At 57.7% G+C, this 22,591-nt stretch overlaps 2 protein-coding genes across 2 annotated transcripts in view; one reads left to right on the top strand and one right to left on the bottom strand.

Annotated features, from left to right (window-relative positions):
- The first annotated feature begins 6,205 nt into the window (after nucleotides 1-6,205).
- Nucleotides 6,206-14,926, top strand: GOT1 (glutamic-oxaloacetic transaminase 1). Its single transcript, XM_054034767.1, has 9 exons — nucleotides 6,206-6,380; nucleotides 10,529-10,710; nucleotides 11,592-11,715; nucleotides 11,959-12,071; nucleotides 12,301-12,405; nucleotides 13,106-13,256; nucleotides 13,388-13,553; nucleotides 13,663-13,805; nucleotides 14,256-14,926. Exons 1-9 carry the CDS (start codon nucleotides 6,263-6,265, stop codon nucleotides 14,393-14,395), a joined length of 1,242 nt encoding a protein of 413 aa, XP_053890742.1. The 5' UTR covers nucleotides 6,206-6,262; the 3' UTR covers nucleotides 14,396-14,926.
- A 2,701-nt stretch (nucleotides 14,927-17,627) lies between these two features.
- CNNM1 (cyclin and CBS domain divalent metal cation transport mediator 1) overlaps nucleotides 17,628-22,591 on the bottom strand; it is a 50,526-nt gene continuing 45,562 nt past the window's right edge. The window contains exons 9-13 of the mRNA XM_054035629.1: nucleotides 20,203-20,386; nucleotides 19,866-20,000; nucleotides 19,587-19,688; nucleotides 18,887-19,014; nucleotides 17,628-18,417 (exon numbers count right to left, since the gene is read on the bottom strand). Coding sequence (XP_053891604.1) covers nucleotides 18,935-19,014; nucleotides 19,587-19,688; nucleotides 19,866-20,000; nucleotides 20,203-20,386 — 501 coding nt within the window. The 3' untranslated portion in view covers nucleotides 17,628-18,417; nucleotides 18,887-18,934. The remainder of the gene's footprint in view (nucleotides 18,418-18,886; nucleotides 19,015-19,586; nucleotides 19,689-19,865; nucleotides 20,001-20,202; nucleotides 20,387-22,591) is intronic.

Below are 22,591 nucleotides of genomic sequence, written 5' to 3'. Positions count from 1 at the left end.
TGTTACTTTCTCAGCTGGAGGCCTATAAAACTTCCCTTTCTGCAAAAGCTTTGTTAGACAGGAAGACAGTTCCTTCCATGCAGTTCTGCCCCAGCTGATGGAGCATTTAGTGCCTCTCATCCTGCTTCTTCTCCATTAATGGGAGCAAGGAGGAACAGCTACGCAGGATGGGATGAAGCTGAGCATGAGGGGGGATTTTTCACTAGGAGGGTGGTGAAGCACTGGAATGGGTTCCCTAGGGCGGTGGTGGAATCTCCTTCCTTAGAGGTTTTTAAGGTCAGGCTTGACAAAGCCCTAGCTGGGATGATTTAGTTGGGGATTGGTCCTGCTTTGAGCAGGGGGTATCAGGACTAGATACCCCCTGAGGTCCCTTCCAACCCTGATATTCTATTAAAAGGAAACCTCTTCCGAGCGGCAGGTCCACAGGCCTGGGCTGCAGCCACCCCCCCTCGCCCCGCATTAGACTGGAGAAGATCTTCAGTTATACAGGGTAGGGAATGATCCTGCCGGGGCAGCTATTGTTTTTCCATCTCTGATGTGTATGATTCCGTTATCTCCCCTCATGACAGTGTCTGTCCCTCGCTTGCCAAATTGAGCCCCGCCCAGTACAATCCAGTGAGAATAATTCCTGAGAGTCCAGTTAGACCGCACCGGGGCTCAGCTCCACCTCCTGCGCAAGCTCAGCTGTGCTCAAAACATTTCAGATTATTCATGGTTAATTATAGGTATTATTTGTACCACAGCTGGGTTGAGAGGCCCCACTAGGACCAAGGCCCCATAACATAGCCATCATATCTCCCCATAGCCTTCTTTTGGTTAGGCTAAACAAGCCAAGCTCTTTGAGTCTCCTGTCATAAAACAGGTATCAGAGGGGTAGCCGTGTTAGTCTGGGTCTGTAAAAAGCATCAGAGGGTCTCGTGGCACCTTTAAGACTAACAGATGTATTGGACTAACAGACTGACAGATGTATTGGAGCATAAGCTTTCGTGAATGCCCACCCACGAAAGCTTATGCTCCAATACATCTGTTAGTCTTAAAGGTGCCACAGGACCCTCTGTTGCTTTTTTCATAAGACAGGTTTTCCATTCCTCGGATCATCCTAGTAGCCCATCTCTGTACCTGATATATGAGGAATTATTTAAGCTCAGTACCAATGTGGACACAAGAACAAATGGATATAAACTGGCCATCAGGAAGTTTAGACTTGAAATTAGACGAAGGTTTCTAACCATTAGAGGAGTGAAGTTCTGGAACAGCCTTCCAAGGGGAGCAGTGGAGGCAAAAGACATATCTGGCTTCAAGACTAAGCTTGATAAGTTTATGGAGGGGATGGTATGATGGGATAGCCTAATTTTGGCAATTAATTGATCTTTGATTATTAGCGGTAAATATGCCCAATGGCCTGTGATGGGATGTTAGATGGGGTGGGATCTGAATTACTACAGAGAATTCCTTCCTGGTGTCTGGCTGGTGAGTCTTGCCCACATGCTCAGGGTTTAGCCAACTGCCATATTTGGGGTCGGGAAGGAATTTTCCCCCAGGGTAGATTGGCAGAGGCCCTGGGGGTTTTTCACCTTCCTCTGCAGCATGGGGCATGGGTCACTTGCTGGAGGATTTTCTGCACCTTGAGGTCTTTAAACCATGATTTGAGGACTTCAGTGACTCAGACATAGGTCAGGGGTTCGTTACAGGAGTGGGTGGGTGAGATTCTGTGGCCTGCATTGTGCAGGAGGTCAGACTAGACAATCATAATGGTCCCATCTGACCTTAAAGTCTATGAGTCTGTGATTGTTCAGTAGCACCCAGAGGCCCCAATCAGGAGCGAGACCCTGCTGGCAGGGCTGGCTCCAGGGTTTTGGCCACCCCAAGCAGCCAACACACACACACACACACACACACACACACAAAAGCCGCGATCGTGATCTGCGGCGGCAATTCGGCGGGAGGTCCTTTGCTCCCAGTGGGAGTGAGGGACCGTCCGCTGAATTGCTGCCGAATACTTGGACGTGCCGCCCCTCTCAGGATCTGCTACCCCAAGCACCTGCTTGAGAAGCTGGTGCCTGGAGCCGGCCCTGCCTGCTGGGCTGGGCTGGGTACTGCACGAACAGTCCCTGCCCTGAAGAGCAGATTCGGATCTTCAATGCCGTTCCCATACTGGATTTGTTCACACTTTTGACACTGCATGGTCAGGTCCTGAAGGCTCAAGACTTCATAGCATTTGAACCGAGATTTTCTCCTGATGACTGTGGCCTGGTTCACATCCTTCCTGCTCGGATCTCCACCAAACCATCATGAAAGTTCTTCCCTGGAACACAAACGCCTTGAGAGACCCCCAGGACTAGACAGATGGGGACCCAATATCTTCTTCCCTCCTGGTTTAGTTTGCATGCTGCTTCTAGCAGGGACTGGCCCTCGTGCCTAATAATTCTGACTGAATCCATGTAACCTCACCCCAGTGCAGTTAGAGTAAGAACAATACGAATGAGAGTCACAGTTTCCAGAGATCACTGCAACCAACGGCAAAGGGATGCAGAACTCAAACAAAACACCTTCCAGCAGGCCCAGAGGAGAGGGCATATACACGTAAGGAGCTGAACACTTTACCTTATTTCTTGCCCTCTGAGCCCACCCAGGGAGCCCTTAATGACCAGCCATACGGTGCCTTGGAGATAAACACAACCCTGACACACACAAGTGATGCCATAGCAGAGGCAGAAAGAGATGTTCCAAATTACCCATTTTCACACGTGCCCTGGAGCTTCCCCCCAAACTTGTTCAGGGTTTGTCTTGTCTTTTCAGGCATGCTTTGTTTTTATAAAGCAAATTTGGTGCTCATGGCAGGAGAGAGACTGACAACCCAGGTCTATTCGTCTCAGGGCAGGCACAACACTTACAGCTCCGACGCCTGCTGCCTTCCTCCCAGAGCACCAGCACGCCTTGGCCATGAGCAGAGGGCGAGGGAGTACACGGCCTCTAGAGCTAGTTTGCTCCTCAATCGCTTTGCTGAGGCAGCCAAGGGATATCAGCGGAACTAGGCTGAGGCCCCCACATTTTGCATGGGCCATTAAAGAGCCAACAGATGTTAATGACTTTCAGTCACTAGCTGAGTCATTTTGAACCAGTGGCCTGGAGCCGAAAGGCCCCCGACCCCAGAACTTCAAAAAAAAAAATATAAACTTTAAAAACATGACAGGCCAGCAGAGTGCCTCTTCCTTGGGGCAGAGACCTGGTGAGGGAGTCTGGGGCGGTAACTGCCGCACCTCATCCAGCAGTGCCCCAGCTTGACGTGTTCTCATACAGCCCCTCTTCCCAGACGCAACTCATTTTAGTGCCCAGTCCCTTTGCTAGTTAAATCCCCAGCAGGGCTCCCGGCTCACCTGCACCATGAGGCTCAAAAGAACAACCTTTATAAAGTATCAGAGGGGTAGCCGTGTTAGTCTGAATCTGTAAAAAGCAACAGAGGGTCCTGTGGCACCTTTGAGACTAACAGAAGTACTGGGAGCATAAGCTTTCGTGGGTCAGAACCTCACTTCTTCATCTGACCCACGAAAGCTTATGCTCCCAGTACTTCTGTTAGTCTCAAAGGTGCCACAGGACCCTCTGTAACCTTGTATAAAAAGTATAAAGCTAACATGGCTCAACAGCGGCACCCAGGGGCCAACTGGGTCCATTGCAGAAGTGCTGAACGAACGCTTCATCTCGCCTAATATCAGCTGGGCATCATGGACTGAGTCCCATTCTTGCACCAAGGACTCTGGCTGTGCAGAGCTGATTGTAGGATCAAGTTCTGTGTTTGTTACCAAGAGATCTCCACGGCTTTTCCCTCTCCCCATCACAAATGTAAAATTGTCTCTGCACAAAACCTCTGTCTCCACCTACTTCTCAGATATTCTTATTGTCACCTCTCCACCCCCTGCAGGCAGGTAGCTATGCCAACCTCACCACCTCCTTTTATCCCTTCTTCCACCTCTCACCCTACAGTATGACTTCTCTGTCCTGAAACACCAGCACCCTCCCCCCCACCATTAGCATCACTTTGCCTGCCAAGGCCACAAATGCTGAGTAACCCATGTGGGGCCTCCTGCACCCTTACATTTCATGAGGTGGGTGCGTGGATGGCTGAGAACAGAAAGAAGAGCGAAAATTTTATTAAGATGATGTTTAAAAAAAGTGAACGGTACAGAATTTAAGCATAGAAGTTTCTGGTTATCAGGGAATAACGTGCAGATTATCAAGGGGTGCGAAGTTCGGTTGAAGATTGGATGGCGTAAGGAATACATAATCTGCAATATCCCCAATTGGGGGTAAAAGGCTGATGGGGCAAAGTACAGACATGGAGATATGAGGGTATGTTCATATAATGGCTCTGTTCGGGTGTGGAGTATAATGAGTGGATACGATGATGAGGATGGATTGACTCTCACTTGGTGAGATTTAACGTTCAGTGAGTTTATGGTTCCAGTTCGTGTGGTCCAACGGAGAAAGTTTCTCGGTCCCTTTCTCGTAGTCGATGCACGATGTCGCTCTGGCTCACACCTCCTGGTACTGTCGGTGGCCGGTGACGTGTTCGGTGTAGATGTCCCTGGACCATCGGATGGTGTCTGAGACCATGAGGTGCTGCATGAGCCGTGTGTAGCGTTGACTGATCCCGCAGGTCCACAGCACGCGCTCGTTGCAGGGGTCCGACGATCAGGGCGTCTGAAAGTTACCACGTTCCTCTGAGCCTCTCGGCTCCTCTAGTCTTCTCAGCTTGTTATTTGGATTGTGAAGTCTTTGGGTTAGGGGCCTTCTCTGGTGTGGGGACTAGCATACCATAATAACAGGGTTAGTTTTTTAACCAGTAAATGTCAGTGAACATCAAACTCACCACACAGCCCCAAACCGATGAAAACTGTTTCCATGAATAATAATGGAGAGTTACAGCTCGGCAAAGTAAGAAAAACAGGGCTTGAGAACATGTTAGAGACTGTCATTAAAAATGATGGTGCGACACCGCCCGGGGTTTCCTGCAATTGTGCAAATAGCCATTAAAAATAGGAAAAATGTGCATGAAACCAAACATGGCTGTTCTCCATCCACACAATAAACACCAGACCTGCACTCTGCCCAGCTTAGGGAAAACATGATCAGCCAACCCCCGTGTCAGCCACCCTGTGACCCTACCCACCCCGCCCCACTACGTCCTGCCCCTGGGGCCCAGCCCCCCTCCAGAGCCCAGCCAGCCCCCCGCGTGTCCCCCCTTAGCCCCCCCCAGGACCCGAGCCAGCCCCCACCTCGTGTCAGCCCCCCTGTAACCCTATCCACCCCGCCCCACTACGTCCTGCCCCCGGGGCCCAGCCCCCCTCCAGCCCCCCACGTGTCCCCCTTTAGCACCCCAGCCAGAGCCAGAGCCCAAGCCAGCCCCCGCCTCGTGTCAGCCCCCGTGACCCTATCCACCTCATCCCATTAGGTCCTGCCCCCGGGGCCCAGCCCCCCTCCAAAGCCCCAGCCAGCCCCCCCGCGTGTCCCCCCTTACCCCCCAGCCAGAGCCCGAGCCAGCCCCCGCCTCGTGTCAGCCCCCCTGTGACCCCACCCACCCCGCCCCACTACGTCCTGCCCCCGGGGCCCAGCCCCAGCCAGCCCCCCGCGTGTCCCCCCTTACCCCCCAGCCAGAGCCCGAGCCAGCCCCCGCCTCGTGTCAGCCCCCCTGTGACCCTACCCACCCCGCCCCACTACGTCCTGCCCCTGGGGCCCAGCCCCCCTCCAGCCCCCCACGTGTCCCCCCTTAGCCCCGCCCCGCCTGGCCACGCGGATCACGGGTGACCCCCCCCGCCCTGCTCCTGGCCCGAACCCGCCCCCAGGCCGCACGTGGCCCCGCCCCCGTCACACTACCGCGCTCACAGGAGCCCCCCTTGAAGTCCCGCCCTCTCCTCCAATCAGTGCAGCCTCCGGGGCTCGCCCTGGCCACCACTGGGCAACGGGATGTCAGCGGCCCACGCGACGGCGCGCGCTTCTCACCCCGCCCCTGCCGCACTGTGATAGGCTATGCGGACCCCGCCCATCTCTCGCGCTTTGTCACTGGGACAGCCAGCCTGAGCCTATCTGATTGGCTATCCCGGCTCCTCCCCGCCCCGAGGAGATCTGATTGGCTGTCCCCGCTCGCCCTCGCCCTTGGCGCCCTGTGATTGGCTGCGCCCGGTCCCACCCCCCGGCAGGCCGGTGAAGGTGAGAGTCTCCTCTGGGCAGCCGCGTCCCCCCGCCGGCCCCGCAGCAGCGCGGAGCCATGGCCGCCGGCTCCGTCTTCGCCTCCGTGCCGCGCGCCCCGCCCGTCGCCGTGTTCCAGCTCACGGCCGACTTCCGGGAGGACCGGGACCCGCGGAAAGTCAACCTGGGGGTGGGCGGTGAGTGAGTGGGGCCGGGGGGGGGGGGGGCGGTGAGTGAGTGGGGCCGGGCCGGGGGGGGGGCGGTGAGTGAGTGGGGCCGGGCCGGGGGGTGGGCGGTGAGTGAGTGGGGCCGGGGGGGGGGGGGGCGGTGAGTGAGTGGGGCCGGGCCGGGGGGGGGGCGGTGAGTGAGTGGGGCCGGGCCGGGGGGTGGGCGGTGAGTGAGTGGGGCCGGGCCGGGGGGGGGGGGGGCGGTGAGTGAGTGGGGCCGGGGGGGGGGGGCGGTGAGTGAGTGGGGCCGGGCCGGGGGGGGGGGGGGCGGTGAGTGAGTGGGGCCGGGGGGGGGGGGCGGTGAGTGAGTGGGGCCGGGCCGGGCCGGGGGGGGCGGTGAGTGAGTGGGGCCGGGCCGGGGGGGGGGGGGGGCGGTGAGTGAGGGGGGACTTAGGGGGGATGGGTGTGTGGGGGGGGGCGGTGAGTGAGTGGGGCCGGGGGGGGGGGGGGCGGTGAGTGAGTGGGGCCGGGGGGGGGGGGCGGTGAGTGAGTGGGGCCGGGCCGGGGGGGGGGGGGGCGGTGAGTGAGTGGGGCCGGGGGGGGGGGGCGGTGAGTGAGTGGGGCCGGGCCGGGGGGGGGGGGGCGGTGAGTGAGTGGGGCCGGGCCGGGGGGGGGGGGGGCGGTGAGTGAGTGGGGCCGGGCCGGGGGGGGGGGGGCGGTGAGTGAGTGGGGCCGGGGGGGGGGGGGGGGGCGGTGAGTGAGTGGGGCCGGGGGGGGGGGGGGGGGCGGTGAGTGAGTGGGGCCGGGGGGGGGGGGGGGGGGGGCGGTGAGTGAGTGGGGCCGGGCCGGGGGGGGGGGGGGCGGTGAGTGAGTGGGGCCGGGCCGGGGGGGGGGGGGGCGGTGAGTGAGTGGGGCCGGGCCGGGGGGGGGGGGGCGGTGAGTGAGTGGGGCCGGGGGGGGGGGGCGGTGAGTGAGTGGGGCCGGGCCGGGGGGGGGGGGGCGGTGAGTGAGTGGGGCCGGGCCGGGGGGGGGGGGGGCGGTGAGTGAGTGGGGCCGGGGGGGGGGGGGGGGGGCGGTGAGTGAGTGGGGCCGGGGGGGGGGGGGGGGCGGTGAGTGAGTGGGGCCGGGGGGGGGGGGGCGGTGAGTGAGTGGGGCCGGGCCGGGGGGGGGGGGGCGGTGAGTGAGTGGGGCCGGGCCGGGGGGGGGCGGTGAGTGAGTGGGGCCGGGGGGGGGGGCGGTGAGTGAGTGGGGCCGGGGGGGGGGGGGCGGTGAGTGAGTGTGGCCGGGCCGGGGGGGGGGGGGGGGGGGCGGTGAGTGAGTGTGGCCGGGCCGGGGGGGGGGGGGGGGGCGGTGAGTGAGTGTGGCCGGGCCGGGGGGGGGGGGGGGGGCGGTGAGTGAGTGGGGCCGGGCCGGGGGGGGGGGGGGCGGTGAGTGAGGGGGGACTTAGGGGGGATGGGTGTGTGGGGGGGGGGCGGGGAGTGCGGGCGGGGCCGGGGGGGGGGCGGTGAGTGAGTGGGGCCGGGCCGGGGGGGGCGGTGAGTGAGTGGGGCCGGGCCGGGGGGGGGGGCGGTGAGTGAGTGGGGCCGGGCCGGGCCGGGGGGGGGGCGGTGAGTGAGTGGGGCCGGGCCGGTGAGTGAGTGGGGCCGGGGGGGGGCGGTGAGTGAGTGGGGCCGGGCCGGGCCGGGGGGGGGCGGTGAGTGAGTGGGGCCGGGCCGGGGGGGGGCGGTGAGTGAGTGGGGCCGGGCCGGGCCTGGGGGGGGGGTGGTGAGTGAGTGGGGCCGGGCCGGGCCGGGGGGGGGGGCGGTGAGTGAGTGGGGCCGGGCCGGGGGGGGGGGGCGGTGAGTGAGTGGGGCCGGGCCGGGGGGGGGGGGGGCGGTGAGTGAGTGGGGCCGGGCCGGGGGGGGGGGGCGGTGAGTGAGGGGGGACTTAGGGGGGATGGGTGTGTGTGTGGGGGGGCGGGGAGTGCGGGCGGGGCCGGGGGGCGAGTGAGGGGGGGTGAATGAGGGGGAGGGGGGCAGTGAATGAGGGGGGTGGGGGGATGAGGGGGAGCGGTGAATGAGGGGAGCTGGGCAGGGGTGGGTGATGAGTGAGGGGGGATGGGTGTGTGTGTGAGGGGGGGGCGGGGAATGGGGGGGGTGAGTGGGAAGCTGGGGGTGGGGAATGGGTCAGTCTGGTGGGCTCCCAGTGGCCCCTGTGTCTGATCCCGGACTGGGGGGGCGGGTGGCGAGGCGTGACCTGGGCTGATATGGGGCCAATGGGGGGCCTCAGATCAGCCAGGGGGTTGTGGTGGTTCTAGAAGGTGGGTGACCGGCCCCTCCCTGAGTTATTTCCTGTTTCCACAATGGGTCACCTGAACACTAGCTGTGCTTGGGGGTCTCCCCTCTTACTTCTAGGCCCCATTGCCCTGCAGCTGCCCCAGGCCATGCTCAGTGCTCACTTCCCATTTGGCCTCCAGCCCCCCTTGGGCCCCATGCTCTGCCCCCCCTTGGGCCCTTTCCCTGTGCTAAGCTGAGCCAGGATGCTGGCAGCCAGGCCCTTAGAGGAGGAGGTCCGGTGGGTGGGGGGTGGAGGCAGAGTCAGAAGGCCTGGTGGGCTGGCTCCGTTTCAGGACTACCCCCGCACTGTGTGACCTTGGATGGGTTGCCTCCTTGCGCAAAGTAAAGCTGGGTGGGAGGGAGGCGTGATCTTTGTCCTCGGCACAGGAGGCAGGGTCCAGGCTGAGTCTGGTAAAGTTCAGACGGTGAGGTGCTGGGACAGAAGGTCCTAGAGAGGTGCGAAGGGTTAGCGTGTGATCTGCCTTTGTAGGGTGCCAGCGCCATGACCGAACTCTCTAGTCAGTGCTGTGCCCTCCCACATAGGTTTCCCCTACTCAGCCCTGCCCCAGGTAATACGCCCGACCCTGGGAATCGGGCACTATCGCCACCGAGGGCAGAATGGACGTCAGTCTGCACACTTCATTCAGTAAGAACTACTCTTGAGTGGTGTCGAGAGAGCAGATTGGTGCCAGTGTGACCCTTGCACTGGACACCTGTCTGGGGGAGAACTAGTAACTCATCTCATGTCAGGGTGAATGAACAGTTGTTGAGGGCAACTATTTTCAGTCTCTAATGCCCCTAGTTGCCTTGAAACCAGAGGCAGAGGTCTGTATCCTAATCTTTGTCCAAATTCAGTCTTTCTCATTCTGATTCTGTTCCATTTAGGGAACAATATGGGAGCCCCCCGGTGTAAAATGGCCCAGACTCCATAATTGCAGAGTGGATCCCAGATGCCTGTTCCTGGCAGAGCCCAGTGGAGGGGAATTGATTCTAAGATTCCCTGCTGGCACGGTCAGCTCTGCTCTCCCTTCCAAGGCAGATAACTGGAGTTCCATGCCGTATGTTGTGCGTAGGCCTTTAGGGTTAGACAGATGCTAAATAACCCATGGCCCTTTTCTCAAGACCTAGGGTTTGCCCCAGCATCTCTTCATCTCAGCTAGTCTGCAGCATGTTGTATGCTGTTTTCCCGTCCTGCTTCTGACTTACATGCAGAGGGGGCTGCATTTCTCTGCACATGTGGACTGGTTTAGAAAGCATTTTGTCCTGAAAGGTGCTGAGGAAATGTTATTTCAGTTACAGTCACTTCCCTGTGACATGGATTTACCAGTTCCATCAAGCATGCTCAGTGCTGTCGGGAATGGACAGGAAGACTCATCCCTGCTCCACAGAGCTTACGAGCCTAATCCACAGCATGTGCACTGGATGGTAGGAAGGTGGCACTACTTGGATCACTATAAGTCAGGTGCTTCTGTGTGGGGGTCTGTCCAGAAGCAGCATTGCTAGTGTAGTGCAGCTTGTACTGTCCCTTGGCGTTTGGAAGGTTAACAGGATTCTTCTAATCACTTCCTAATTTAGCTTCTTTACTCATGAAATGTTTTGATGGGGAACCTGGGGGTGGGGGAGGGAGGTGCTATGGCCTATGGATTCCAGAGACGGTCTGTAAAGGACACATCCCAGGTCATAAGAAAACGTACCGTTCCCCTCCTATCCTGCCCTCCCCATGGTCTCAACCTCTGGATCTGAACAGCAATTGCGAGAATGGGAAAGAGACCTAGTCTAATAACTGTGGGTAAGTTTTTCTGGCTGAATGTCCCCTCGGGACATGGCTTGTGGAGTGTCAGACTCTCCTTTTCTCTCTTACAGCCTATCGCACAGATGAGGGGCAGCCCTGGGTCCTGCCAGTGGTGAAGAAAGTTGAGCAGAAGATCGCCAATGATGCCAGCTTGAACCATGAATACCTGCCGATCCTTGGCCTGCCTGAGTTCCGGGCCAACGCTTCAAGGATCGCGCTTGGGGAGGACAGTTGTGCTATTAAGGAGAATCGTGTAAGCTCTGGGGGGAAGCGACTCCTTGCTGAGACATACTGGTGAATGGGGTCTCTGGAGGGGTCCTGGAAGGTGGGATAGATCTTGCCAGGATTGCAGAGTTTGCCCTGACTGGTCTGGCACTGAGCTCAGTTTCAAGTCTGCATTCTGGCTGCATGGAGCTGTTGGTGTGAATGCTCAGAGCTCTCTGAACATGCAGGGTTTAGGCTCCTATCTAGATGCTGAATACCAGAAACCGATAGGAAACCTCTCCCAGAGGGAAGGCAGAAGATCTGGGTCCTGCCACCTGATGTTGAACCATGGCCAGGCATCTGCCCTAGGACTCTGATGGGAAGGGTCAACGGGTGTGACAGAAACAGCTGAACCTGCCAAGGCCCAAAGGGGGTGTGAGAAATGCGAGAGAAGCTGTTTAAGGAGGGGTGACAGCAGGATTGGAGCTGAGGGTAGATGATGTGATGTGGGGTTATTTAGGTGTGTTAGTGCATCCCATGGTCAGTGCTGAACTACATGGCTGCAGTATGAAAGTCCTGGTTGGCCTGGAAACAGGTGCTCTGATACCATGGTATGGGGCCCTATAAGGAGCTAAATAGTTAGTGGTCACTGAGGAGCAGAGCTTGCCCCGGTATGGCAGAGGAGCTGCTGCTCTGAGGTCAGGAAGCCTGGCCTAGGAGGTGCTGTTCTGGGCTGTGGCAACGAAAGGGATCTGCCTCCGATTGGATGAGGGGTGCTGAATTCTTGGTCTGTGGGGGGTTGATCCCTTTAGTGTAATTGGAGGCCAGCGAGGCTCATCTCACTCTGTCCCTTTCTGATGTTTCCTTGTTATCTCTGCACTGATGCCATCTGTTGGTGGCAGGCTCTTTGTGACCCCCTCTGCCTTCCAGGTAGGAGGCGTTCAGTGCTTGGGCGGGACTGGCGCACTGCGCATCGGAGCAGAGTTCCTGCGGCGCTGGTACAATGGAAACAACAACACAACAACTCCTGTCTACATCTCTTCTCCTTCCTGGGGTGAGTGCTGCAGCGTGTTCATGCTTACTGCTCACTGGAGCCTGCAGGACAAGTGGGTAAGGTGGGAGCAGCCCAGCCAGACTCTTCACACTGGGGGGCGGGGTGTCTCATACGAACAAGGGAGAGGTTCACCCCCTCCTCCGTGGGTGGTGTGGCGGGAGGCAACCTAAGTCAGGACTGGAGGAACTGGCTGGCTCAGGGGCAGCTCTCCAGTACAGATGGACTGGTCTTCTCTCTCCTCAGAGAACCATAACTCTGTGTTTGTGAACGCTGGCTTTAAGGATATCCGGGCCTATCGCTACTGGGATGCTGCTAAGAGGGGGCTGGACCTGGAGGGGCTCCTGGAGGACATGGAGGTGGGTAAGAGTGCCTTGGAGAGGAGAGCTCCTGAGCTGCATCCAAAGGCACCAGCGGCCCTAGTTTTGGATCAGCCAGGCCCTTCTGGGCAGGAGCCTGCCAGTTTTCTGCCTGGGGGGACTGGAGCCAGATGTGTGATAGTCCAGCACAGTGGCCAAGGCAGCTGGTGGCTGACTGGATGTGGGCCCTCGGCTGTGTGCGCGTGACTGAGAACTGCTCTTTCCTCAGAGTGCACCGGAGTTCTCCATCTTTATTCTGCATGCCTGTGCGCACAACCCAACTGGCACAGACCCCACTCTGGAGCAGTGGAAACAGATTGCTGCTGTCATGAAGGTATCTGCACTGAGGAGACTGGTGGGGAGAGGGCTGTAGTGTGGCCAGGAAGCCCTTGAGCCAACCAGAGCACAAACAGGACTCTAGACTCTATTTGGGGGAGAGGTGGGGGTGGGCAAAGCTGAGTGAGGGGTGGGAGAAAGGGCCCCTCCCCGGTGAGTTGTTGGAGGCTTTGGTAAGAATGAGGAGGGGCTGGGACCAGTAGAAGTCTGCTCTTGGACACCACACGATGTTTAAATTGCCCCAGTTCTGCTTGTGCTGCTAACTTGCCTCTAATCTCTGGCTCTGGCTGGTACATGTGCATCTGGAAAGACTGCCCTCTCTCTCTCTCTCCTGGGTGCCTGTCCCCCAAAGAACACGCTAGCCAGGTAAAGGGGACACCTCTGTCTTTCTCCCCGGTGGTGTGGGAGGCAGCTGCTGCTGTTTCCTTGCAGTGGCCGTCCTCTCCCATCCGCTGGGCTGTGATTTGACACACTCCCCAGCTTGTCTCTAAGTCTCCCTCTTCATTCAAGTCCTAATGACAGTGCTCCAGTCAGGCTTGAAGGGGTTCCCACCCTGCCCCAGATTCACACTGACTCTTAAAGGACTTCCCAGCAGATTAGCCCACCCTGTTTGGGTGAGGGGAGGGGGCAGAAATGGGGACAAGGGGTTCTTAGGGGTAGGGGCGGGGTCTCCCCTCTAATTATCTTCCTGTCTGCAGCGCCGGTTCCTGTTCCCATTCTTTGACTCAGCCTATCAGGGCTTTGCCTCCGGCTGCCTGGACAGAGATGCCTGGGCTGTGCGGTACTTTGTCTCTGAGGGCTTCGAACTCTTCTGTGCTCAGTCCTTCTCCAAGAACTTCGGGCTCTACAGTGAGTATCCATCTGGCAGCAGCTAACCCTGCAGCTTGGGCCAGCCTCCCTGGGAGTGGTGGGTGAAGCCTGCCGGGATGTGGGGCACAGGGGCTGGGTCCAGTGGCTCACGTCTCCATGTCTGTCTCCAGATGAGCGAGTGGGGAACCTGAGTGTGGTGGGGAAGGACACTGACAACGTGCAGCGTGTCCTTTCCCAGATGGAGAAGATTGTCCGCACCATCTGGTCCAACCCTCCCTCACAAGGAGCACGTATCGTGGCTACCACCCTCACCTGCCCACAGCTCTTCGCTGAGTGGTAAGTGGTGCCGGTTCCAAAATGGGGTGTTGAAGGGAGGAGCTGTCATACCGGGGCATGGATAGACATGGCTAAATTCCACTACTGGCTCACTCTCTCCCCTTCACAGGAAGGACAATGTGAAGACAATGGCAGATCGGGTCTTGCTAATGCGGTCGGAGCTCAAGGCCCGGCTCCAGGCTCTTGGGACCCCAGGCACCTGGAATCACATCACGGAGCAGATTGGCATGTTCAGTTTCACAGGGCTGAACCGTAAGTATCAATGAACCAGATGCTGTTGCAGCAGGAGGTGAGCTCAGGGGCATGGAACTGAGTGGGGTTGGGCTGCAGGAACCCAAGTTGGATTCCCTGAAGAACTTCTCCACTGTCTTTCTGGGGTGCAGTCTTGGGCCTCTGATGGGTAGTAGGAAAGTCTGGATGGAGAGCAGTCACCTGGCCTGCTCTTTACAGCACCTCCTGCTGGGTCTGGCCAGGACTGGAGTAGCTTAGAGCTCACCCCACAGCCAGTGCCCTGCTGTTCTCTCTACTCGTCTTCTGCTTGGAGAGGCTGGGTTTGGAGCAGCTCTATGCTTTATTTCACTGGCCAGGTCCTCAACCCCTTCTCTCCGTTCTGAAAGCCGGTGAGATGCAGCACTGAGCCGTGCTCTGGGATTTCCAGGTCTCCCACATGGCTGACCTGACTTCTCTTGAATGTTTCCCCAGCTAAGCAAGTGGAGTACATGATCAAGGAGAAGCACATCTACCTGATGGCCAGTGGACGCATCAACATGTGCGGCCTGACCACCAAGAACCTGGACTATGTGGCCAGCTCCATCCACGAAGCTGTCACCAAGTTCCAGTGAAGAACCCAAACCCCTGAACTCCCATCGGAACCCACCAAAGCAGTAGTGTGTAGTCTCTGTTCCCTGCTCATAACTCCCCTCCATCACCCCTGTTAGGGTTTAATAAGGATGGGGAACAGTGGCTATATCAGGGATATCAGTCTGCCTGCGTCTCTGAAAGCCCACTTATAATACAGGCCAGTGCCCTCTTGGGGCTGGTGGCAAAGTAAGCCATCTTGTCTCTCATTTGGCTGACAGCAGCCATATGCGCTGGGACCCAGACATCTCAAAGCTGCCTATTTCTGTGCAACCAAATAGACCCAGTAGAACCAAAATGGTTTGGCCCAGTCAACTCCTGTACAGGTGCAGTGCATTGTGGGATAGGTGCCCAAATTCATGGGCCCTCTTGTCCTGTCTGTGGGTTGGAGGCACTGTAACATTTCAGGGAGTGAGCCTATTGTTGGCTTTCACCTCCCATGAGCAAAGAGTGATGGTTTCTTTGTGTCGCTGCTTCTTTATGTTGCTGAAAGAAAATAAACCTCCATCTCCGAAGGATGCCTTGCTGGGTGCTTGTCCTGCTGCCTGTGATCTGTGTCTGCATTGCTGGGTAACTCCCTAAACTGGCATTGACATGCTGCTGGCAAAGGGAAGATGGGACATAACCTTGCGTGGCCAGACTCTTAACTATTGCAGTAGGCTCCAGCCTTGGAGTGCTGAACTGCTGGGGGGGGGGGGGGGGGGGGAGCTCCTCTGCCCATCTCCCTCCCCCCCACCCCCCCTCTAAGCAATAGCAGCCCTCTCTCCCACGTCCACAATAAAAGCCCTACGATCCAAGGCTTCATCTTATTTTAAAGAAGAGACTTGTCCAGAGGTTCATTCTTTGATGGCGTCTCATGGCTACTTTCCCTTCCCATTTACCATCGCATCTAGGAAAGTTCTGATGAATCCAAAGTGTGTCCTTGAATAACTAATCAATTCGCTCCCCATGTATCGCTTCTGTTTCTTTGCCTGGCTTTCCTCTGCCGGTGTATATGCATGTTTCCCCCTCGGTGAGATGTTGCCCAGACATCTGATGATCTCTTCCACAGGGGACTTCTTCTCTGGATCATAGCCCCTGTCCCACGGGTGGTTCCATTCCTCAGAGTCGATCCTATTTCTTCTGCAGCAGTTGCTGCTGGAGGCCCATGGGCTGCATCCTCCTCACTACAGGCATCTGGGCACTACGCCATGGAGAACTAAGACTCCTGTAGAAGCAGTGGGAGAGGAGGAGAGCTAGGACCATCCAGCAAACCATTTCTCTGCACAGAGCCAGCCAGGGCTCTGTGGACCAGTTTAGGAAATGTGGATGTAGCCCCTGTTTGAACAGATCTTTGTTCAGAGCAGCCTGACCTATCTGCTCTTTCCTATTGCAGCAGTAGGTCAGGTCTGAAGTTTAGTCACTCTGCTGGGTTAAGCTCACTTTGTAGAGTGGCATTTGTAAGTGTTGCGCTGCTTCACAGCACCAAATACACACTAGTGCTAGAGAGGGCATGAGTGGGGGGGGGTGCAAGAAGGGTAGCAGGGATGCATTGTCTAGCTGTCGTTGCTGAAGCACAGGAGTGGGAATTGGACAGCCGTGCTGTGACCCTTGGCAAATCACTTAACCTCTGTACCTCTTCCCCATCTGTGAAAGGGAAAGTGCGGTTGAGTGCAGTGCGAAAGGCACCCTTTCCTGTATCATAGCTTGTGGTTGTGCCACGGGATGTGTGCAGAGGGGCCTTTCCTTGGAGGCTCCTGTCCTATCCATGACTCCTCGTTTTCCTCACCCCAAAACTCTGCAGAGCCAGAGCAATAGAATCTCTCCCATGGCTCCGTTCAGAACTCAAATGGATGCACTGATTTGGGCCAAATGTGGCTCATCTGGGAGACTGAAGCGTGGCTGGAACTTCCTCCAACCCTGTGTGTTTCCCCTGGAGGCTGCCTCGAGCCTTATCTCTGCTTTAGCTCCAGCAGTGGGAGCAATGGAGGGAGAAGACCAGGAAGATGCCCTGTGTAGGTACAGCCCCTACTGCCATGCAAGTGTCCCTCCCCCCATCATTCGTGAGGCATGCGTGAGTGGAGGAAGCAGGGGCCTGCACAGCCGGGCCTCCGGGGCTCTCTTGCCAGGGCATGAGGGCAGCAGTGCCTGGAAGCTCACACTGCTTCCATTTGCCTTCTAGACCCAGCACATTTTGCTTCTCTTATGTCTGCGACAGCCACGAAATTCATCGCTTACAGCTTTTCCTGGCCACAGCACTGGCAAATCGGTTCTTCGCCCAGTCCTCTGTGTGACATTAAGAGGATGGAGTAGCTACGTCTCCAGCTCTACACAGTGCTTTAGAGATGGCCACACTCTCACTACACCATTAACGTTTAGTCCTGCAGAGCCCCCCTGAGAAAAGGGCTTTCTCCAGCTTATGCTGGGCTACGCTCTGACCCAGAGCTTTAAATGCCCCCCACAGGGAGGTGGTAGCTGAACCCAGGCAGCCTGACACCCTCTCCTGTGTGTCAATCAAGTGATGGTCTTGCTCAGCATGGGGAGGACATGTGTCAAGTGCTTAGAGCTCAGGCCTGGACCTCCAACTCTCTACCTGCCTGTGTGTGGCCCTGGGTAAGTCTCCCTGCTCCAGGGCTACTCCCCCCACCCCCCTCGCAGAGAGAAAAGCTTTAAATACAGCCTTCCCCTGAGTGCAGGCAGCGTGAGTTGCCTGCATCACGGCAGCCCTGCGGGGAGGGTTGTGAAATGCTGGTGAGCTCTGCAGGAGGGTGCCAAAGTGCTACAACAGCTAGTAGGAGGAGGGCAAGGTGGCAGTGGGTGTGGTGCAAGGGGCTGGCCCTTAGAAAGGGAAACCTGAGGCTGAATGTGAGGTCAGGCTGCTTGCCGGGCAATGTGACTGCACCAGTCTCCTGGGGAGGGGGAATCTGCCCCCCAGGCTGGCAGCAGCTCTGAAGCTAGCAGGCTTGGCGCTAAGGGGGCTGTTTTGGGGAGAGGGGATTAGGATGCAGCTTGTTCTGCTGCAGGCAGAGGGGGCTCTCAGGCTGTCCACGCTGCAGGCAGAGGTTGCTTCCCCTCCCCGCTGGTAACTGGCCGGGGGAGCTGCGAGGGAACGGAGCAGCTGTGCCATGCAGCAGTGATTTCCACCACCCCCCATGTCTGTGGGGAGGAGAACCTGGCACAGTTCAGGCCTTTAAACAGCAGCTTCTCCTGCACTGGCCCAGACAGAGGCAGAGCCGCTCAGGGAGGGATGGCTTTTAATGTAAAGGATCGACATTGCATTCAGCCTCCATAGCCGCGATTTAAAACTCTCTGTAACATGCTGATGCCAACATGTGGCTCTGAGCTGAGGCCTGTCGCAGGGCCATGGTGGTTGAAGCGCAGCTCTGAGCGTCCCTTTCCCCAGGTGGGGGGACGGATATACTTGGTGCTGGGCGGGGCCTGAGGCCCACACCTGGCCAGTGCCTGTGGGATGGGCAGTTCACTGCTCCCGGGGGGACAGACTGAAGTGCGAGGGCAGGTTTTGACTGTCACTGCACAAATGTGCAGGGTCTCCTGAGTGTCACACTGTGTGTGGTGGGAGGGGATGGGCACTGCCCAGAGCATGGCGCTCCTTGGGGCAGGACCACATCTCGTTATGGCTGCAGCGCCCAGCGCTATGGGGCCCTGACTCAAAAGGGGTTGGGAGCTGCTGTAAAGTATGAAATGATGCTCTGGGCAGCCTGAGCTGGGCTGCCTCTCCCTGCTTCTTGCCGCAGGGGAACCACGCCCCAGGCACTGCCACTTTTCTCTTCTTCTCCTTGTTGAGATGGAACGCCTGGCAGCAGGGCAGCAGCCGGCCACATGCCCCGGCTTCCTGGCAAGTCCAGGGCTGCCGCCTCTGCTTCAGTCCCAGCTGGGGGCCTTGCCTTTCTCGCCTGGGGCTCTACGCACGTCCTTGAGGGAGGGCAGGTGTTGGGTGGGCAGGCAGCGGCGTGCAGACCCGCTGCTGTCGCACACGACGCGCGCAGGAGGCTCTCATGCTGCAGACCTGAAAGAAAAGCAGCTGTTTAATGCTCGTAGTTCCCCCTCCCTGCTCTCCAGAGTCCCCCGGGCCTCCCAGTGCCCCCCTCTCCCCCCGAGCCAGGCTGCAGGGTGTTAAGTCTCAGGGCTGGGCTCGGGGCCTTCATTCAGCAGCTTGGGGACTCCCTAAACAAGGACATGCCAGGAGCCCCCACAGGTTGCACCCGCTAATTCCATTGGGCAGCCGGGCTGAGAGCAGCTTTCCAGAGGGGCAGACGCTGGTTTTGAAAGCATTATGGACGTGTCCCTGTTGGGGGTGGGGTGTGTGGGTGTGTGTGTGTGTGGGGGGGTGTTTGATGGCAGCCCCTGACCAGCTTTCCAGGCCCTGCAGCGTGTGCTCAGAGCAGAGCAAGGGTGTCCCCCTAGTGCCTGGGGCAGGCCGTGCGGGGTGGGGGGGTGTCTCTTTCCAGCAGCAGTATTGAGGGGTATGTTCACACCTCCAGGATACATGGGACTCCAGCGCCGCGCTCCAGCCACGCTGCCGCTCAGGTGATTAACGGCGCTCGGTTGGAATTCTCCTCCGGCAGCGTCTCGCCATCTGGGGACTGCCTCCTCTTCCGCCCACCTGCAAACAGCGGCCAGCCTGGGATCAGTGCCCCGTGGGTCCCCAGACAGCGCTGTCCCGCCCTGGGGATGCTGCACTGGGGGGAGGGGACAGCCCAGGCCCTTCATAGCACCTGGAGGCTGCTGGGTACTAGGAGCTAGTGGAGCCAGTTCCCCCAATGCTACAGCGGGGGTGCTATTGCAGGGTGCAGTACCGCCTGCTGCCACCAGGGAAGGTGGAGAACTGGGCTCCCTGCAGCTGCTCCATCGCCCCAAGTGCTTGTCCAGGCCCAGCAACAAGCAGCGTAATGGGAAGGGAGGGACCCTGGGGCTGGGCTGGCAGATCTGAGCGTAGGTGAAGGGGGGCAGTAGTAGACGAGGCTCCTTTCCCTTCCCCTCTCCCCATTCGGGCCCCAGGTTTTCACTGGATGTTAGTTGTTGGGTGCGGAACTGGTACCTGCAGCCTCACTGCTGTTTGGGGCCCCGGCTGCCCTGCACTGTATGTGCCCCCCCGTACACCACTGGGGGCTGTGTGCCTGTCTGGGCTCCCACGTTCTCCCCCCTGCCCTGGGGCTGGCTGGGTGCTTCACTCACTCAGTGTCCTCAGCAGCTTCTTGCCCAGGGTCTCCTCGGTGCCGCTCGCTGTCTCTCTGTTTGGGCTCTCCGGCTCCAGGGGGATGTCACAGCATTCGCTGGCTGCAACGGAGGAAGGTAAGAGCAGTGCTATCTCCGGGCAGGGCTCTCTGGAGCATCTTGGGCACCCGATGGGTGCATCCTCCAATTCCCTCCCCCCCCTCCAGTGCAGCCACCCCTTCCAATACGCTAGTGGGGGCACATCCGTCCCATGGGCCAGATCCCACCCCGGGGACTTACCCTGCCGCTTGCTGTTCTCCTCGTTGTCTGCCAGTTCCTCCCTGATGAAGGGGATTCCCTCCACGCGGAGGAACATGGAGTTGTTGGGGCTGCGGAGCCCGTCTGACCGGCTGCCTGTGGGAGACACCCCCATCCCTGGCGTGGGGAGGGGAAGTGTGTCAGTGTGAGCATCGGGGCCCAGGGGTGAATACGTGCCACGGGCCAGGCCCCGAGCGTGAAGGGATGTGTGTGTGCAGCTGGTGGCGTCGGGGTCTGATGGGTGCTAGGGAGTGTCGGAGGCTTGTGGGGAGTGGCTTGCCTGTGGGACTGGCCGTCAGGCGGCCATGGGGTGACTTACAAATGATGCTGTTCCTCTCGTTCAGGAGGGTGGGAGTGGGGTCCTCCTTCGGGGTCTGTGGGGTCCCCCGGGCCGTCGGGGCCTTGGTGGAGTTGCCATCATTGAACGCCTCCATGTCGGGGGACTGGGGTGAGCTGTCCATGCGGCTGGCGGCCAGTGCGTTCTGGTACTGCTGCCGGGTGATCTGGCACAGGACAGACAAGCGAGCTCAGCTGGGCGAGTTCAGGGGTGTGGGGATGCCTGGTCGTTCAGCGGGGTGTGAACTGAGCTTCCAGGGGCATGGCCAGATGCCTGGCTCCAAGTCCTTGGGGGAGCAACACTGCCTGCCTGCTGGGGGTGACGTTCACCTCTGTGTGGGGACAGCATCCAACCATGCCCCACTGAGGTCCTACTTAATCCTTGTTCTGGAGACTTCAGTGGGGCCTAGGCCTTGCGGCTCATCCCTGCACCAGGGGAAGTTCACACTGATACAGCAAATAGCTCTAGTCCACATGATGCCCTGGCCCCTCCACCTGGGGGAGCAGCTGCTCCCCACCTGGTTATTTATCGTAGGGCTATTTACTGCATAAAGGCACTGGGTGCGCTAGGCAGAGCCTGCAGAGGGAGGGGCCTGTGTATGCGTGGCTGATAGAGACAACTCAGCGCTCGCATTGCCAAACGCAGCACGAGCCATCTCTGGAAAGCCATCGAGCTGGGCCCAGCGCCCAGGGACAGCACTAGCAGCTGGCTGGAAAGGCCCCGTTGCACCTCCTGATGGGGCAGCTGGACTCCCACCAGCGCCCTGCTTCTGTTCCTTTCCATCACTTGCTGCTTGTTCAGCGCCCTGCGGAGTCAGCGGGTGTGTGTGTGTGTGTGGAAGGTTGTGACACAGACGTGCCCAGGCAGGTGTACTATTCCTGTGTTCGACCATCCTCCCAATATTTTACTGAAAGGGGTCGTGGGTGGTCTCTGCCAAAAGCTAAGAACTCACTGGCTAGTGTGGTTATTCCAGGATGCTTGTACACCCAACATTTTTAGAGTTATGTGACAGGTAGAATATTATATTTAAAAAGGCGACCTGAACACAGAGCTAGATTGGCATGGGGGGACAAGGACAGTTACACTAGGGTCATAGGAGGAACAAGAGTGAAATCAGTGGGGGAATTTGCTCAATAGCTTAGCTGTCTATACACAAATTCAAGGAGTACAGGGAATAAACAGGAAGAACTGGAAGTATTAGTACATAAGCTTAAGCTTAATTATGGCTTAATTGGTATCACAGACTTGGTGGGATAAATCTGCTGACTGGAATATTGCTATAGCAGGGTACAGCTTGTTCAGAAAGGTCAGTCGGGAAAAAGGGAGGAGGTGTTGCCTTGTACATCAAGAATATATACACTTGTTCTGAGGTGGTGAGTGTCAGACCAGTTGAAAATCTCTGGGTAAAGATAAAAGGGGGGAAAATAGAGGTGATGTCATGGTAGGTGTCTACTATAGACCACCAAATCAGGAAAAGGAGGTGGATGAAGCATTTCTAGAATAATAGAAATATCCAAAACACACAACGCGGTAGTAATGGGGGACTCTAACTTCCCAGACATCTGTTGGAAAAGTCATATGGCAAAACACAAAATTTACAATAAGTTCTTGGAATGTGTTGAGGACAACTTCTTGTTCCAGAAGGTGGAGGAAGTAAATAAGTGGGCAGCCGTTTTAGACTTGATTCTGACCAACAGGATGGAATTGGTTGTGAATCTGAAGGTGGAAGGCAATTTGGGTGAAGGTGTCATGAAATGAGAGATTTCATAATTCAAAGGAAAGGAAGGAGTGAGCGCAGCAGAATAAGGACAAGAGACTTCAAAAAAGCAAATTTTAACAAACTCAGAGAACTGGTAGGTTAGGTCTCATGGGAAGCAAGTCTAAGAGGAAAAACAATTGAAGACAGTTGGCAGTTTCTCAATGAGACAATGTTAAAGGCAGAACTGCAAACTATCCCAATGCAAAGAAAAGACAGAAAGAATAGTAAGAGGCCAATATGGCTCCATCAGGAGTTATTTAATGATCTGAAAATCAAAAAGGAATCCTACAAAAGGCGGAAACATGGATGAATTGCTAAGGACGAGTATACAAGAATAGCACAAGCACGTGAGGACAAAATCAGAAAGGCTAAGGCACAGAATGAGTTACACCTAGCAAGGGACATAAAAGGCAATAAGAGGTTCCTTAAATACATTCGGAGCAAGAGAAAGATGAAGGAAAGTGTAGGTCCGCTGGTGTCCAGATGCTCAACACGATTAATACTAACAACAAGGGGGAAGGAACACAAGCCAAAATAAGGAAAGAACAGGCTAAAGAATATGTTGGTAAGCTAGATGCATTCAGTTTGGCAGAGCCTGATGAAATTCATCCT

This window comes from Malaclemys terrapin, chromosome 7, assembly GCF_027887155.1.
Source record: "Malaclemys terrapin pileata isolate rMalTer1 chromosome 7, rMalTer1.hap1, whole genome shotgun sequence".
Taxonomy (NCBI): domain Eukaryota; kingdom Metazoa; phylum Chordata; order Testudines; family Emydidae; genus Malaclemys; species Malaclemys terrapin.
The sequence above is the reverse complement of the archived record's forward strand: the minus strand, read 5'-3'. Positions and strand labels throughout refer to the sequence as shown.

Bases quoted from the DNA above. Each gene is read 5' to 3' on its own strand.
- GOT1 (XM_054034767.1), top strand. From the start codon at position 6,263: ATGGCCGCCGGCTCCGTCTTCGCCTCCGTGCCGCGCGCCCCGCCCGTC. The intron at 11,716-11,958 runs GTGAGTGCTGCA...CTCTCTCCTCAG, and splicing joins CATCTCTTCTCCTTCCTGGG to AGAACCATAACTCTGTGTTT. The intron at 13,806-14,255 runs GTAAGTATCAAT...ATGTTTCCCCAG, and splicing joins CAGTTTCACAGGGCTGAACC to CTAAGCAAGTGGAGTACATG.